General features: G+C 49.2%; 1 protein-coding gene across 5 annotated transcripts in view; it reads right to left on the bottom strand.

Moving 5' to 3' along the window:
• LOC118381460 (tyrosine-protein kinase RYK) overlaps window positions 1–16318 on the bottom strand; it is a 257241-nt gene that overhangs the window by 157911 nt on the left and 83012 nt on the right. For all 5 annotated transcript variants that reach the window (XM_052467237.1, XM_052467217.1, XM_052467221.1 and 2 more), the window contains 2 exons: window positions 10677–10802; window positions 1505–1591 (listed from right to left, as the gene is read on the bottom strand). In XM_052467237.1, the coding sequence (XP_052323197.1) occupies window positions 1505–1591; window positions 10677–10802 (213 nt within the window). The remainder of the gene's footprint in view (window positions 1–1504; window positions 1592–10676; window positions 10803–16318) is intronic.

Genomic DNA, 16318 nt, shown 5'->3' with positions numbered 1-16318 from the left:
TTCTGAGAACAGCCCCAGTCATGGCTTCCTGTGAGAGTTATATCTTCTCTGGTTGGAAACGCACAGACACTAGATTGACTCTTGCCAAGCCAAGCCACGCAGAGGCCCAGAACTGGCTTCTATTACTATTTAAAATATTTCAAAAAAATATTGGCCGTTTTTTTTTGGCCTCCAGTTATGCCTGGAGTGTCAGATGGGTGGGGTTTGCAGTCACGTGACTATTCTATTGATTCTAATTGGCCAAACTCAAGCAAACCCAGATAAAGTATTTGAAGTGATTTCTTAAACTAATTGAACCCAGGTCTACAGAGGGCCCGTGGTTAATCTGGGAGAGAGAGAGAGAGGCCTTCTGGGAAGCGGGCTTGTTTCCTGCTCTCTGGGCCTGCTGGGAGGAAGTGGAATGATGAACAAAGCAGGACCCTGGTATGGTTGGCATGGTGGTGGGCACATTGTTCATGGTCTGGAACCCACTCCACCCTGGATAAACATGGAAGTGGCTAGGGGAGCAAGAGGGCAAAGGTCAGCTGGAAGGGAGACACGAACCTGAGAACGTCTGTGGGAAGGAGAGCCATACGCTGTGGGGGTGGTAAACTAAGGGTACTCTTCCACCTGACGAGATATAAGGTCATGTGGGGCGGCAGGGTATCCTAGTGGTTAGAGTGTTGGACCAGTAACCGAAAGGTTGCAAGTTCAAATCCCCGAGCTGACAAGGTAAAAACCTGTCGTTCTGCCCCTGAACAAGGCAGTTAACCCACTGTTCCTAGGCCGTCATTGAAAATAAGAATTTGTTCTTAACAAAAGGGTAAAAAAATAAAATATGTGGTCAGAGTCCATCGAACCCATAATCTTAGTTTAACATTACGGTTCTAATCAGTAGGCTAACAGCCCTACTAACAACTATTTTCATATGCACAGGAAACCTAATGAGAAGCCCATATCCGTTTATTGAAACTGGTGGGAAATTAGCAGATATCAGCAATACACAGTATAAACATTAATGGACTCACTGATAGGGGTCTTACGACACTTTTAGGATGTCAATAACATTGTTGAAAAGTTTCAAATCCAAAAAGACCCGATGAACTATATTCTCGTGTTGTGTGTACCATTCATTTTCTGAGCATGGTACAATTGACACCAGCTTTAACTTTCGGTCACCCCTTTAACATTGGAATTTCTCCCACGGAGGGCTTCTCAGGAGTCTGCGTGGCTTTAGTATAGAGATAAACTAGACATAGCAACTTGGTAGAAAAAGATGGGGTGGCACTCCGTTTACTCATGGCACCTGACTTATTACTGTTTGCCAAGCACTTTAGTTTCTAAACACACGGTAAGTTACCCATGAAAGGGAGATGGGGGAACATTTTTGAACTAACTTTACAGCATAATGTTTCAATTTACGGTCGGAAAACATTGTTTGTCACACTAGAGTGCAGTAGCTGAAGCAGTGACGCGGGAACGAATGGGTTGCAGACAGTCAACATGGGAATGAATGACTGCGTACCTTTCACTGTCTTCACAAAGCAACATTTCTCCTTGGCCGGGTCCTTTTCGTCCAACAGAACACCGTGGAAGATGCGGCCAAATGTTCCTGTGAAAGAAGAGCACATATTTGATTGAGGCAGAGGCAGGCAGGCGCATCTCATTGGCAGACTGTCAGTGAACTGTCACCTCACACACTGGAGGACAGAGGGTGGGTCTTTGTTCATTCCTTTATCACTAATTGTAAAACATTCAAATGACACAGAACCCCAAAGAGCATTTTAGGGCTCTGTAAAACTGGTGGTCCCTAGGGCTCGCTACTGTTCTCACTACTGGTGTCCCTCAGGGCAATGTAAAACTGGTATTTTCCCCAGGGTTTGGAACGAGGACCTCTTCTGTTCTCACTGCCGGTGTCCCCCAGGGTTCGGTACTAGGACCTCTCCTGTGGTCACTACCGGTGTCCCCCAGGGCTCGGTACTAGGACGTCTCCTGTGGTCACTACTGGTGTCTCCCAGAGCTCCGTACTAGGACCTCTCCTGTGGTCACTACTGGTGTCTCCCAGGGCTCGGTACTAGGACCTCTCCTGTTCTCACTACCAGTGTCTCTCAGGGCTCAGAACGGGGACCTCTCCTGTTCTCACTGCCGGTGTCCCCCAGGGCTCGGAACGGGGACCTCTCCTGTTCTCACTACCGGTGTCCCCCAGGGCTCGGAACTAGGACCTCTCCTGTTCTCATTACAGCTATACACCAGGGCTCTGTACAAGGTATTCTTTAATGACTCACTACTGGTGTCCCCCAGGGCTTGGTAATAGGTCCTCACGTGTCACTTTGGTCATATCCTCACAGGCTCGCTTAGCATTGCTATGCTGATGACAGTCAGTCCCCTGATTTGTCAGAAGGTTATGACAGAGCTATTCTGACAGCTACAACACATGGAAAAGATAGAAAGGCGTGGAAACGCACATATTCTCCTAATATAAGCATTGATAGCTTCAGGGATAGAGAAACCGAGCAGAGGGCAGGTAAAAATACATTTAAGCGCATAAACCATCAAGGTAAACTGAAGAATCCAGGCCTTGAGGCCAACTTGGCCCCGTGTCTCACCAGGAGCAGCGATGACAGATAACAGCAGGGTTTAACTGTGTCTTCGCTCTCTCCCTGGCGCTGTCGGGCGAGTTTGGACCTGCAGGCTCACTGAAAACCATACGGAATAGAGATCCCCCTCCAAGGCTCCTTTTCTCTGCCTCCCTCACAAACATCCTGACCTCTTCCTATAGGCCCGGTGTTCCGGTAAACGCTGACTGAGGTAATATTCTGCTGTAAATCTGAAGAGTTACCACATCACTTCGGCAAAAAACAACTTACTCCAGTCCTCGTTGCACAAGGCAGGCACGCTGATAACGTGAGGTCTCTGGGACAGAGGGAATTGGATATCGTGAGTGATCAGCAAACAGCGATCCTAAAAATAAAAGACTACAGCACCGATCATGAGGTGTACATGGAGTCTACGAGCACAGTCAGAAGTACTGTTAATCAATGATAGCAACACTGTTTATGCAGTGTGCCTGAGGGTTTTCAATGTAGTCTGCAGCCGTCTGATAAAAACAATGAAAAATAATAATAATAAAGTCAGTAAAACAAACCATATTCACGGAAGTGAGCGATGTTATCCATCAATAAGCACTAGTTGTTATAAACACATAACACACACAGATCCTTGGGCTATGGGAGCCAGGGAGGATCAGATCAGTTTATGCTGAGGAGTAGTGTGATTTCTGCAGGCCGTTGTGTCAACATCCTCTCAGCTAGGGGCCAGACCAGAGGTGAGCTGGAGCAAGGCCAGAGCAAGACCAGAGCCAGGCCGGAGCCCGCCCAGAGCTACACTGGAGCAAGGCCGGAGCCCGCCCAGGGCTACACTGGAGCAAGGCCGGAGCCCGCCCAGTGCTACACTGGAGCAAGGCCGGAGCCCGCCCAGTGCTACACTGGAGCAAGGCCGGAGCCCGCCCAGTGCTACACTGGAGCAAGGCCGGAGCCCGCCCAGTGCTACACTGGAGCAAGGCCGGAGCCCGCCCAGTGCTACACTGGAGCAAGGCCGGAGCCCGCCCAGTGCTACACTGGAGCAAGGCCGTGCTACACTGGAGCCCGCCCCAGTGCTACACTGGAGCAAGGCCGGAGCCCGCCCAGTGCTACACTGGCAAGGCCGGAGCAAGGCTACACTGGAGCAAGGCCGCCCAGGGCTACACTGGAGCAAGGCCGGAGCCCGCCCAGGGCTACACTGGAGCAAGGGCTACACTGGAGCAGGCCGGAGCCCGCCCAGGGCTACACTGGAGCAAGGCCGGAGCCCGCCCAGGGCTACACTGGAGCAAGGCCGGAGCCCGCCCAGGGCTACACTGGAGCAAGGCCGGAGCCCGCCCAGGGCTACACTGGAGCAAGGCCGGAGCCCGCCCAGGGCTACACTGGAGCAAGGCCGGAGCCCGCCCAGGGCTACACTGGAGCAAGGCCGGAGCCCGCCCAGGGCTACACTGGAGCAAGGCCGGAGCCCGCCCAGGGCTACACTGGAGCAAGGCCGGAGCCCGCCCAGGGCTACACTGGAGCAAGGCCGGAGCCCGCCCAGGGCTACACTGGAGCAAGGCCGGAGCCCGCCCAGGGCTACACTGGAGCAAGGGCTACACGGAGCCCGCCCGCCCAGTGCTACACTGGAGCAAGGCCGGAGCCCGCCCAGGGCTACACTGGGCCCGCCCAGGGCTACACTGGAGCAAGGCCGGAGCCCGCCCAGGGCTGCACTGGAGCCCGCCCAGGGCTACACTGGAGCAAGGCCGGAGCCCGCCCAGGGCTACACTGGAGCCCGCCCAGGCCGGAGCAAGGCCCCGCCCAGTGCTACACTGGGCAAGGCCGAGCCCGCCCAGGGCTACACTGGAGCAAGGCCGGAGCCCGCCCAGGGCTACACTGGAGCCCGCCCAGGGCTACACTGGAGCAAGGCCGGAGCCCGCCCAGGGCTACACTGGAGCCCGCCCAGGGCTACACTGGAGCAAGGCCGGAGCCCGCCCAGGGCTACACTGGAGCCCGCCCAGGGCTACACTGGAGCCCGCCCAGGGCTACACTGGAGCCCGCCCAGGGCTACACTGGAGCCCGCCCAGGGCTACACTGGAGCCCGCCCAGGGCTACACTGGAGCCCGCCCAGGGCTACACTGGAGCCCGCCCAGGGCTACACTGGAGCCCGCCCAGGGCTACACTGGAGCAAGGCCGGAGCCCGCCCAGGGCTACACTGGAGCAAGGCCGGAGCCCGCCCAGGGCTACACTGGAGCAAGGCCGGAGCCCGCCCAGGGCTACACTGGAGCAAGGCCACTGGAGCACAGGGGCTACACTGGAGCAGCCCGCCCAGGGGCTACACTGGAGCAAGGCCGGAGCCCGCCCAGGGCTACACTGGAGCAAGGCCGGAGCCCGCCCAGGGCTACACTGGAGCAAGGCCGGAGCCCGCCCAGGGCTACACTGGAGCAAGGCCGGAGCCCGCCCAGGGCTACACTGGAGCAAGGCCGGAGCCCGCCCAGGGCTACACTGGAGCAAGGCCGGAGCCCGCCCAGGGCTACACTGGAGCAAGGCCGGAGCCCGCCCAGGGCTACACTGGAGCAAGGCCGGAGCCCGCCCAGGGCTACACTGGAGCAAGGCCGGAGCCCGCCCAGGGCTACACTGGAGCAAGGCCGGAGCCCGCCCAGGGCTACACTGGAGCAAGGCCAGAGCCCGCCCAGGGCTACACTGGAGCAAGTCCAGAGCCCGCCCAGGGCTACACTGGAGCAAGGCCAGAGCCAGACCAGGACTGGAGCGACACTGGAGCAAGGCCAGAGCCAGACCAGGATTGGAGCTACACTGGCGCAAGGCCAGACCAGAGCTATACTGGAGCCAGGCCACAGCTACACTGGAGCAAGGCCGGAGCCCGCCCAGGGCTACACTGGAGCAAGGCCGGAGCCCGCCCAGGGCTACACTGGAGCAATGCCGGAGCCCGCCCAGGGCTACACTGGAGCAAGGCCGGAGCCCGCCCAGGGCTACACTGGAGCAAGGCCGGAGCCCGCCCAGGGCTACACTGGAGCAAGGCCGGAGCCCGCCCAGGGCTACACTGGAGCAAGGCCAGAGCCCGCCCAGGGCTACACTGGAGCAAGGCCAGAGCCCGCCCAGGGCTACACTGGAGCAAGGCCGGAGCCCGCCCAGGGCTACACTGGAGCCCGCCCAGGGCTACACTGGAGCAAGGCCGGAGCCCGCCCAGGGCTACACTGGAGCCCGCCCAGGGCTACATTGGAGCAAGGCCGGAGCCCGCCCAGGGCTACACTGGAGCAAGGCCGGAGCCCGCCCAGGGCTACACTGGAGCAAGGCCAGAGCCAGACCAGGACTGGAGCAAGGCCAGACCAGAGCTATACTGGAGCTACACTGGCGCAAGGCCAGACCAGAGCTATACTGGAGCTACACTGGCGCAAGGCCAGACCAGAGCTATACTGGAGCCAGGCCACAGCTATACTGGAGCAAGGCCAGGGCCAGACCAGAGCTACACTGGAGCCAGACCAGAGCTATAGTGGAACAAGGGCAGAGCCAGACCAGAGCTATACTGGAACAAGGGCAGAGCCAGACCAGAGCTATACAGGAGCCAGGCCAGGGCCAGACCTTGGAACTGGAATATGATACACGCTGTAGTAGAACCACCAAGAGCAGTGTTTTAGAGGCCACAACGTGGTAGTGAAAACGGACCACCTACTCGCACGAGACACTTTCTCAGTGATATTCCTGATGGGTATTACGTATGCAAGCATTGCACCTAAGACAAATTTACCAACAAATGGCTTTGGACAGTCATTCAAGGGATATTGTCAATTTCCACCTCTGTGTCTCTATGTGTGTGTGTGTGTGTGTGTGTGTGTGTGTGTGTGTGTGTGTGTGTGTGTGTGTGTGTGTGTGTGTGTGTGTGTGTGTGTGTGTGTGTGTGTATATATGTGTATATATATATATATATATATATATATATATATATATACACACACATACACACACACTATGCTCAACAAAATAAAGGGAACACTAAAATAACACATCCTAGATCTGAATGAATGAAATATTCTTATTAAAAACTTATTTATTTACATAGTTGAATGTGCTGACAACAAAATCACACAAAAATGATCAATGGAAATGAAATGTATCAACCCATGGAGGTCTGGATTTGGAGTCACACTCAAAATTAAAGTGGAAAACCACACTACAGGCTGATCCAACTTTGATGTAATGTCCTTAAAACTAGTCAAAAGGAGGCTCAGTAGTGTGTGGCCTCTGCGTGCCTGTATGACCTCCCTACAACGCCTGGGCATGCTCGTGATGAGGTGGCGGATAGTCTCCTGAGGGATCTCCTCCCAGACCTGGACTAAAGCATCTGCCAACTCCTGGACAGTCTGATGTCCCAGATGTGCTCAATTGGATTCAGGTCTGGGGAACGGGCGGGCCAGTCCATAGCATCAATGCCTTCCTCTTGCAGGAACTGCTGACACACTCCAGCCACTTGAGGTCTAACATAGTCTTGCATTAGGAGGAACCCAGGACCAACAGCACCAGCACAAGGGGTCTGAGGATCTCATCTCGGTACCTAATGGCAGTCAGGCTACCTCTGGCGAGCACATGGAGGGCTCTGGAGCCCCCCAAAGAAATGCCACCATGACACCATGACTGACCCACCGCCAAACCGGTCATGCTGGAGGATGTTGCGGGCAGCAGAACGTTCTCCACGGCGTCTCCAGACTCTGTCACGTCTGTCACATGTGCTCAGTGTGAACCTGCTTTCATCTGTGAAGAGCACAGGGCGCCAGAGGCGAATTTGCCAATCTTGGTGTTCTCTGGCAAATGCCAAACGTCCTGCACGTGGACGTCGGGCCCTCATACCACCCTCATGGAGTCTGTTTCTGACCGTTTGAGCAGACGCATGCACATTTGTGGCGCACTGGAGGTAATTTTGCAGGGCTCTGGCAGTGCTCCTCCTATATAAAAAAAAAACTGTAAAATGTGCGAAGTTGCTGGATATTGGTGGGAACTGCAACACGTTGTCAGACACGTTGATCCAGAGCATCCCAAACATGATCAATGGGCGACATGTCTGGTGAGTATGCAGGGTCATTTTCAGCTTCTAGGAATTGTGTACAGAGCCTTGCGACATGGGGCCGTGCATTTTCATGCTGAAACATGAGGGGAACGTTTAAAGGTCTTGCACACATCAGCTACCGAGAGCGTTATCACAGTCACCCAGAACAGCTAATGCTCGCGTGAATGCTTCAGTGTTGCTTGCCTCGAAGCGAGCATAAAAGGCATTTAGCTCGTCTGGTGGTCTCACGTCACTAGGCAGCTCGAGTTTGGGTTTCCCTTTGTCGTACCGTAATAGTTTAACTTCTTTGGGACAGGGGGGCAATATTTAGTAGCTTTGATGAATAAGGTGCTCGTGACGCTCGTTCACGTGAGAGTTACCTCGCGTTCCATTGCTTTTCTACAGACAAAGGAATTCTCCGGTTGGAACATTATTGTATATTTATGATAAAAACATCCTAAAGATTGATTCTGTACTTTGTTTGACATGTTCCTACGGAGTGTAACAGAACTTTTTGGACTTCCAACCTTTCCGCTGGACTTGCACACGCGTCGTGAGTTTGGATTTGTTTACAAGATGCGCTAACAAAAGGAGGTGTTGGACATAAAATTATGAACTTTATCGAACAAATCAAAAATGTATTGTCGAACTGGGATTCCTGGGAGTGCATTCTGATGAAGATCATCAAAGGTAAGTGAATATTTATAATGTTATTTCTGACTTCTGTTGACTGCACAATATTTCTGGCTTGTTTGGGCTCTGAGCGCCGTACTCAGATTATTGCATGGTATGCTTTCTCCGTAAAGTAAAAAAAAACTGACACAGCGGTTGCATTAAGCAGAAGTCTATCTCAAGTTCCATGTATAATAGTTGTATCTCTTATCAATGTTTATTTTGAGTATTTCTGTAAATTGATGTGGGTCTCTGCAAAATCACCGCATGTTTTGGAACTACTGAACATAACGCCAATGTAAAATTATATTTTTGGATATAAATATGAACTTTATCGAACAAAACATATATGATTTCATGTTACACAATACACAAAGTGTCATCTGATGAAGATCAATGGTTAGAGATTAATTTAATCTATATTTCTGTTGTTTTTTGTGACTCCTCTCTGTGGCTGGAAAAATGTCAGTGTTTTTCTGTGACTTGTTGACCTAACAATCGTTTGTGGTGCTTTCACTGTAAAGCCTTTTTGAAATCAGACACTGTGGCTGGATTAACGATAATTATATCTTTAAAATTGTGTAAAATACTTGTATGTTTGAGGAATTTTAATTATGAGATTTTTGTTGTTTTGAATTTGGCGCCCTGCACTTTCACTGGCTGTTGGCGGGGTGTGACGCTACAGTCCCACATTTCCCAGAGAGGTTAAGCTCTGCCACATCCGACGAGCGTCTTAGTCCTGTATTGACGCTTTGTCTGTTTGATGGTTCGCCTGAGGGCATAGCGGGATTTCTAATAGGCATCTGGATTAGTGTCCCGCTCCTTGAAAGCAGAAGCTCTAGCCTTTAGCTCGATGTGGATGACACCTGTAATCCATGGCTTCTGGTTGGGAAATGTACGTACGGTCACTGTGGGGACGATGTCGTCAATGCACATATTGATGAAGCCGATGACTGAGGTGGTGACGAACGACTGCGATGAACGACACACTGATGAACAACCGAGGCGTTTCACAACTACACACTGACGAACGACCGAGGCGTTTCACAACTACACACTGACAAACAACCGAGGCTTTTCACAACTACACACAGACAAACGACCACCTCGTTTCACACCTACACACTGACGAACGACCACCTCGTTTCACACATACACACTGACAAACGACCACCTCGTTTCACACCTACACACTGACAAACGACCACCTCGTTTCACACCTACACACTGACGAACGACCACCTCGTTTCACACATACACACAGACAAACGACCACCTCGTTTCACACATACACACAGACAAACGACCACCTCGTTTCACACATACACACAGACAAACGACCACCTCGTTTCACACATACACACAGACAAACGACCACCCCGTTTCACACATACACACAGACAAACGACCACCCCGTTTCACACATACACACAGACGAATGACCACCTCATTTCACACCTACACACTGACAAACGACCGAGGCGTTTCACACCTACACACTGACAAACGACCACCTTGTTTCACACCTTCACACTGACAAACGACCGAGGCGTTTCACACCTACACACTGACAAACGACCACCTCGTTTCACACCTACACACTGACAAACGACCGAGGCGTTCCACACCTACACACTGACAAACGACCACCTAGTTTCACACATACACACAGACGAACGACCATGTCGTTTTATTGTGCAGAGTTTTGAAAGGAATGTTTTGGTCAGGATGTCCACACCTTGGTTAGTTAGTGTCAGTTGGAAGTGAGAGCTGGTCATTGGACCGTGTGTTCTGTACCATCTTTAGTTTCACAACCGGGGCGGCAGCGTAGCCTAGTGGTTAGAGCGTTGGACTAGTAACCGGAAGGTTGCGAGTTCAAACCCCCGAGCTGACAAGGTACAAATCTGTCGTTCTGCCCCTGAACAGGCAGTTAACCCACTGTTCCCAGGCCATCTTTGAAAATAAGAATTTGTTCTTAACTGACTTGCCTGGTTAAATAAAGGTAAAATAAAAAAAATATAAAAAAAAACAGGTAACACAATAACATAAACGGAGTTGGACATTGTGTTCCGTGTTCTTTTGGTTTCACAACATGAGATAATTGCAGAAGGTCAGAAGATACTCCCCAGAAGAGAACAACTGATCTACCGGACAAGTTGGGTCACGTCGCAGCGCAGTGTGTGTCCTGTTACTGTGTATGCTATAGCTGTCAGTCAGGATACTTGTGTTGTGATGGTTTAATGCAGTTTAATCACAATAATCACAATTCAGGCTATATAAAGACTTCAGCGCCAGTCAGCTCTGGAATTCTGGGGGGAGTTCTGCGAACTGTTACAGTCGCTGGTGCAATACTCTGTGTTACCTTCGTGTAGGACATCCCGTAGAGTGACTCAGTGTGTGTAGGTGTGTGTTACCTTCGTGCAGGACGTCCCGTAGAGTGACTCTCAGTCTGGAGATGGAGATGTCTTTGACCTTGGCTTTGGCTTCAAGCAGACTAACGCTTCTCAGGTCGTTCTTCTCAATACGCAGTGACGGGTAGCCTTGGTGGGTGGGGGAGAGAAGGAGAGAGGGACGGCGGGTAGGAGGGAGGGAGAGAGGGACGGCGGGTAGGAGGGAGGGAAGGAGAGGGGGAAGGAGGGAGAGAAAGCGAGCGAGCGACGGACAAGTCAGTGTGCGTTTAAATAAGATCAGACCTCTAATACACATTCTCCTCCCTTCTAATAAAACTCACTTATACATGTCTCCAATAAACTTGAAAATATGAGAAGGAGTTTGAACCTTAGTATGATGACTTATCTGAGGCTCAAAAGGTTTATGAAAGCCATGTCTAAAATTGAATCAACATTCTTCACTTGGCAAGTTTTTCATTTAAAACAACCCACCAGAGACCAGGCTGGTTGGGTGAATGTAATCATCTCATCTCCAGTCAATTTCATAACATCGCTACAGACATATGTTGGTGTTTGAAGTCTGTCCTGCTGTTGGTAAATATGAACATTCAATGTCAACACCCCTTTTCTAGAAACATGTATCCCCGGTGGACACGTCAGAGGAGACAGATACCACATTATAATACAGCAGCATACTGTAACACGTCAGAGGAGACAGATACCACATTATAATACAGCAGCATACTGTAACACGTCAGAGACAGATACCACATTATAATACAGCAGCATACTGTAACACGTCAGTGGAGACAGATACCACATTATAATACAGCAGCATACTGTAACACGTCAGAGGAGACAGATACCACATTATAATACAGCAGCATACTGTAACACGTCAGAGGAGACAGATACCACATTATAATACAGCAGCATACTGTAACACGTCAGTGGAGACAGATACCACATTATAATACAGCAGCATACTGTAACACGTCAGAGGAGACAGATACCACATTATAATACAGCAGCATACTGTAACATGTCAAGGAGACAGATACCACATTATAATACAGCAGCATACTGTAACACGTCAGAGGAGACAGATACCACATTATAATACAGCAGCATACTGTAACACGTCAGAGGAGACAGATACCACATTATAATACAGCAGCATACTGTAACACGTCAGAGGAGACAGATACCACATTATAATACAGCAGCATACTGTAACACGTCAGTGGAGACAGATACCACATTATAATACAGCAGCATACTGTAACACGTCAGAGGAGACAGATACCACATTATAATACAGCAGCATACTGTAACACGTCAGAGGAGACAGATACCACATTATAATACAGCAGCATACTGTAACATGTCAGAGGAGACAGATACCACATTATAATACAGCAGCATACTGTAACACGTCAGAGGAGACAGATACCACATTATAATACAGCAGCATACTGTAACGCGTCAGAGGAGACAGATACCACATTATAATACAGCAGCATACTGTAACACGTCAGAGGAGACAGATCCCACATTATAATACAGCAGCATACTGTAACACGTCAGAGGAGACAGATACCACATTATAATACAGCAGCATACTGTAACACGTCAGAGGAGACAGATACCACATTATAATACAGCAGCATACTGTAACACGTCAGAGGAGACAGATACCACATTATAATACAGCAGCATACTGTAACACGTCAGAGGAGACAGATACCACATTATAATACAGCAGCATACTGTAACACGTCAGTGGAGACAGATACCACATTATAATACAGCAGCATACTGTAACACGTCAGTGGAGACAGATACCACATTATAATACAGCAGCATACTGTAACACGTCAGAGGAGACAGACACCACATTATAATACAGCAGCATACTGTAACACGTCAGAGGAGACAGATACCACATTATAATACAGCAGCATACTGTAACACGTCAGTGGAGACAGATACCACATTATAATACAGCAGCATACTGTAACACGTCAGAGGAGACAGATACCACATTATAATACAGCAGCATACTGTAACACGTCAGAGGAGACAGATACCACATTATAATACAGCAGCATACTGTAACACGTCAGAGGAGACAGATACAGTATGCTGCTGTATTATAATGTGGTATCTGTCTCCTCTGACGCAGTTACATTATGACAGCATGCTGCTGTATGTGTGGTATCTGTCTCCTCTGACGTGTTACAGTATGCTGCTGTATTATAATGTGGTAACACGTCAGAGGAGACAGATACCACATTATAATACAGCAGCATACTGTAACACGTCAGAGGAGACAGATGCCACATTATAATACAGCAGCATACTGTAACACGTCAGTGGAGACAGATACCACATTATAATACAGCAGCATACTGTAACACGTCAGTGGAGACAGATACCACATTATAATACAGCAGCATACTGTAACACGTCAGAGGAGACAGATACCACATTATAATACAGCAGCATACTGTAACACGTCAGTGGAGACAGATACCACATTATAATACAGCAGCATACTGTAACACGTCAGTGGAGACAGATACCACATTATAATACAGCAGCATACTGTAACACGTCAGTGGAGACAGATACCACATTATAATACAGCAGCATACTGTAACACGTCAGAGGAGACAGATGCCACATTATAATACAGCAGCATACTGTAACACGTCAGAGGAGACAGATACCACATTATAATACAGCAGCATACTGTAACACGTCAGTGGAGACAGATACCACATTATAATACAGCAGCATACTGTAACACGTCAGAGGAGACAGATGCCACATTATAATACAGCAGCATACTGTAACACGTCAGAGGAGACAGATACCACATTATAATACAGCAGCATACTGTAACACGTCAGAGGAGAAAGACACCACATAATAATACAGCAGCATACTGTAACACGTCAGTGGAGACAGATACCACATTATAATACCGCAGCATACTGTAACACGTCAGAGACAGATACCACATTATAATACAGCAGCATACTGTAACACGTCAGAGACAGATACCACATTATAATATAGCAGCATACTGTAACACGTCAGAGGAGACAGATGCCACATTATAATACAGCAGCATACTGTAACACGTCAGTGGAGACAGATACCACATTATAATACAGCAGCATACTGTAACACGTCAGAGGAGACAGATACCACATTATAATACAGCAGCATACTGTAACACGTCAGAGGAGACAGATACCACATTATAATACAGCAGCATACTGTAACACGTCAGAGGAGACAGATACCACATTATAATACAGCAGCATACTGTAACACGTCAGAGACAGATACCACATTATAATACAGCAGCATACTGTAACACGTCAGAGACAGATACCACATTATAATACAGCAGCATACTGTGACACGTCAGAGGAGACAGATACCACATTATAATACAGCAGCATACTGTAACACGTCAGAGGAGACAGATACCACATTATAATACAGCAGCATACTGTAACACGTCAGAGGAGACAGATACCACATTATAATACAGCAGCATACTGTAACACGTCAGAGGAGACAGATACCACATTATAATACAGCAGCATACTGTAACACGTCAGAGGAGACAGATACCACATTATAATACAGCAGCATACTGTAACACGTCAGAGGAGACAGATACCACATTATAATACCGCAGCATACTGTAACACGTCAGAGGAGACAGATACCACATTATAATACAGCAGCATACTGTGACACGTCAGAGGAGACAGATACCACATTATAATACAGCAGCATACTGTAACACGTCAGAGGAGACAGATACCACATTATAATACAGCAGCATACTGTAACACGTCAGTGGAGACAGATACCACATTATAATACAGCAGCATACTGTAGTCTAAACGCTGCTGGCTAACAGGTAAAGAAAGAATCCTTTGTGAGCCTTCCCTTATCCCCAGTTCCAAATGGCACCCTATTCCCTATGTAGTGCACTACTTTTCACCAGGTACTACCATCGGGAATAGAGGGCCATTTGGGAGTCACCCTCAGAGCGTGTGGTTAAACGCTGGTGAAGACCCGGAGCATTGAGGCGAGACGCAAACCAAAGAGCGACATTAAAACAGAGGAACGCCTTGAACAAAAATCAGATGGACATGAAAGTACCAAAGCTACAATCAGGGATTTGAGTTTCAGCCCAACGGCTGAAACAACATTTAAAATACACGGGTAACTGCTGTTGGGTATTTTGAAATGCAGTAAATAGCGTGTCTTAATAGGGTGTTGGGCCACCACGAGGCGCCAGAACAGCTTCAACGCACCTTGGCATAGATCCTACAAGAGTCTGGAGCTCTATTGGAGGGATACCGACACCATTCTTCCACAAGAAATTAACAGCATTTGGTGTTTTGTGGACGGTGGTGGAAAACGCTGTCTCGGGTACCCCTCCTGAACCTTCCATAAGAGTTGGGTTGAGTTATGGTGACAGACACAGGGTGCGCGGGTCAGCTGTTTGTTCACCCGCGACTAAAACCATCCGTAACCACCTGACTTTGGGTGATAGTGTAAATCTGAGTCCTGCACCCGTTAATATAGAACACGCGCTGTAAGCTAGTCAAGAGATGGCAGAAAGATTCTTTAACAGGGGGGTGTAGGATCATTTTTTGTTGCTTATAATTTAGATTTGTTTCTGCTTATAATTTCCAACATTTTGCTAAGCTATTTGTTAGACATCTTTGTCTCTAATTAGACACATGAAGCTTCTCTTCTGTCATTACTTGTTGCCCTAGAAGACTAAATAAACACTTGTTCACCAGAATAATGTCATCAGTTGATAGAATGAATGCTTCCGTCTACTTGACATCAGTCAATGTCCCCCCAAAACAATACGTCTAGGGACCACCGGGAGAAAACGCAATAACCCCCCACCCCAAAACAATACGTCTAGGGACCACAGGGAGAAAACGCAATAACCCCCCCCAAAACAATACGTCTAGGGACCACCGGGAGAAAACGCAATAACCCCCCAAAACAATACGTCTAGGGACCACCGGGAGAAAACGCAATAACCCCCACCCCAAAACAATACGTCTAGGGACCACAGGGGAGAAAACGCAATAACCCCCCAAAACAATACGTCTAGGGACCACCGGGAGAAAACACAATAACCCCCCCAAAACAATACGCCTAGGGACCACCGGGAGAAAACACAATAACCCCCCCCACCCCAAAACAATACGTCTAGGGACCACCGGGAGAAAACGCAATAACTCCCCCACCCCAAAACAATACGTCTAGGGACCACCGGGAGAAAACGCAATAACCCCCCAAAACAATACGCCTAGGGACCACCAGGGAGAAAACGCAATAAACCCCCACCCCAAAACAATACGTCTAGGGACCACCGGGGAGAAACACAATAACCCCCCACCCCAAAACAATACGCCTAGGGACCACCGGGGAAAAACACAATACCCCCCCACCCCAAAACAATACGCCTAGGGACCACCGGGAGAAAACGCAATAACCCCCCAAAAGAATACGCCTAGGGACCACCGGGAGAAAACGCAATAAAAACCCCCCAAAAGAATACGCCTAGGGACCACCGGGAGAAAACACAATACCCCCCAAAACAATACGTC

This window comes from Oncorhynchus keta, chromosome 1 (genome assembly GCF_023373465.1).
Source record: "Oncorhynchus keta strain PuntledgeMale-10-30-2019 chromosome 1, Oket_V2, whole genome shotgun sequence".
Taxonomy (NCBI): domain Eukaryota; kingdom Metazoa; phylum Chordata; class Actinopteri; order Salmoniformes; family Salmonidae; genus Oncorhynchus; species Oncorhynchus keta.
The sequence above is the reverse complement of the archived record's forward strand: the minus strand, read 5'-3'. Positions and strand labels throughout refer to the sequence as shown.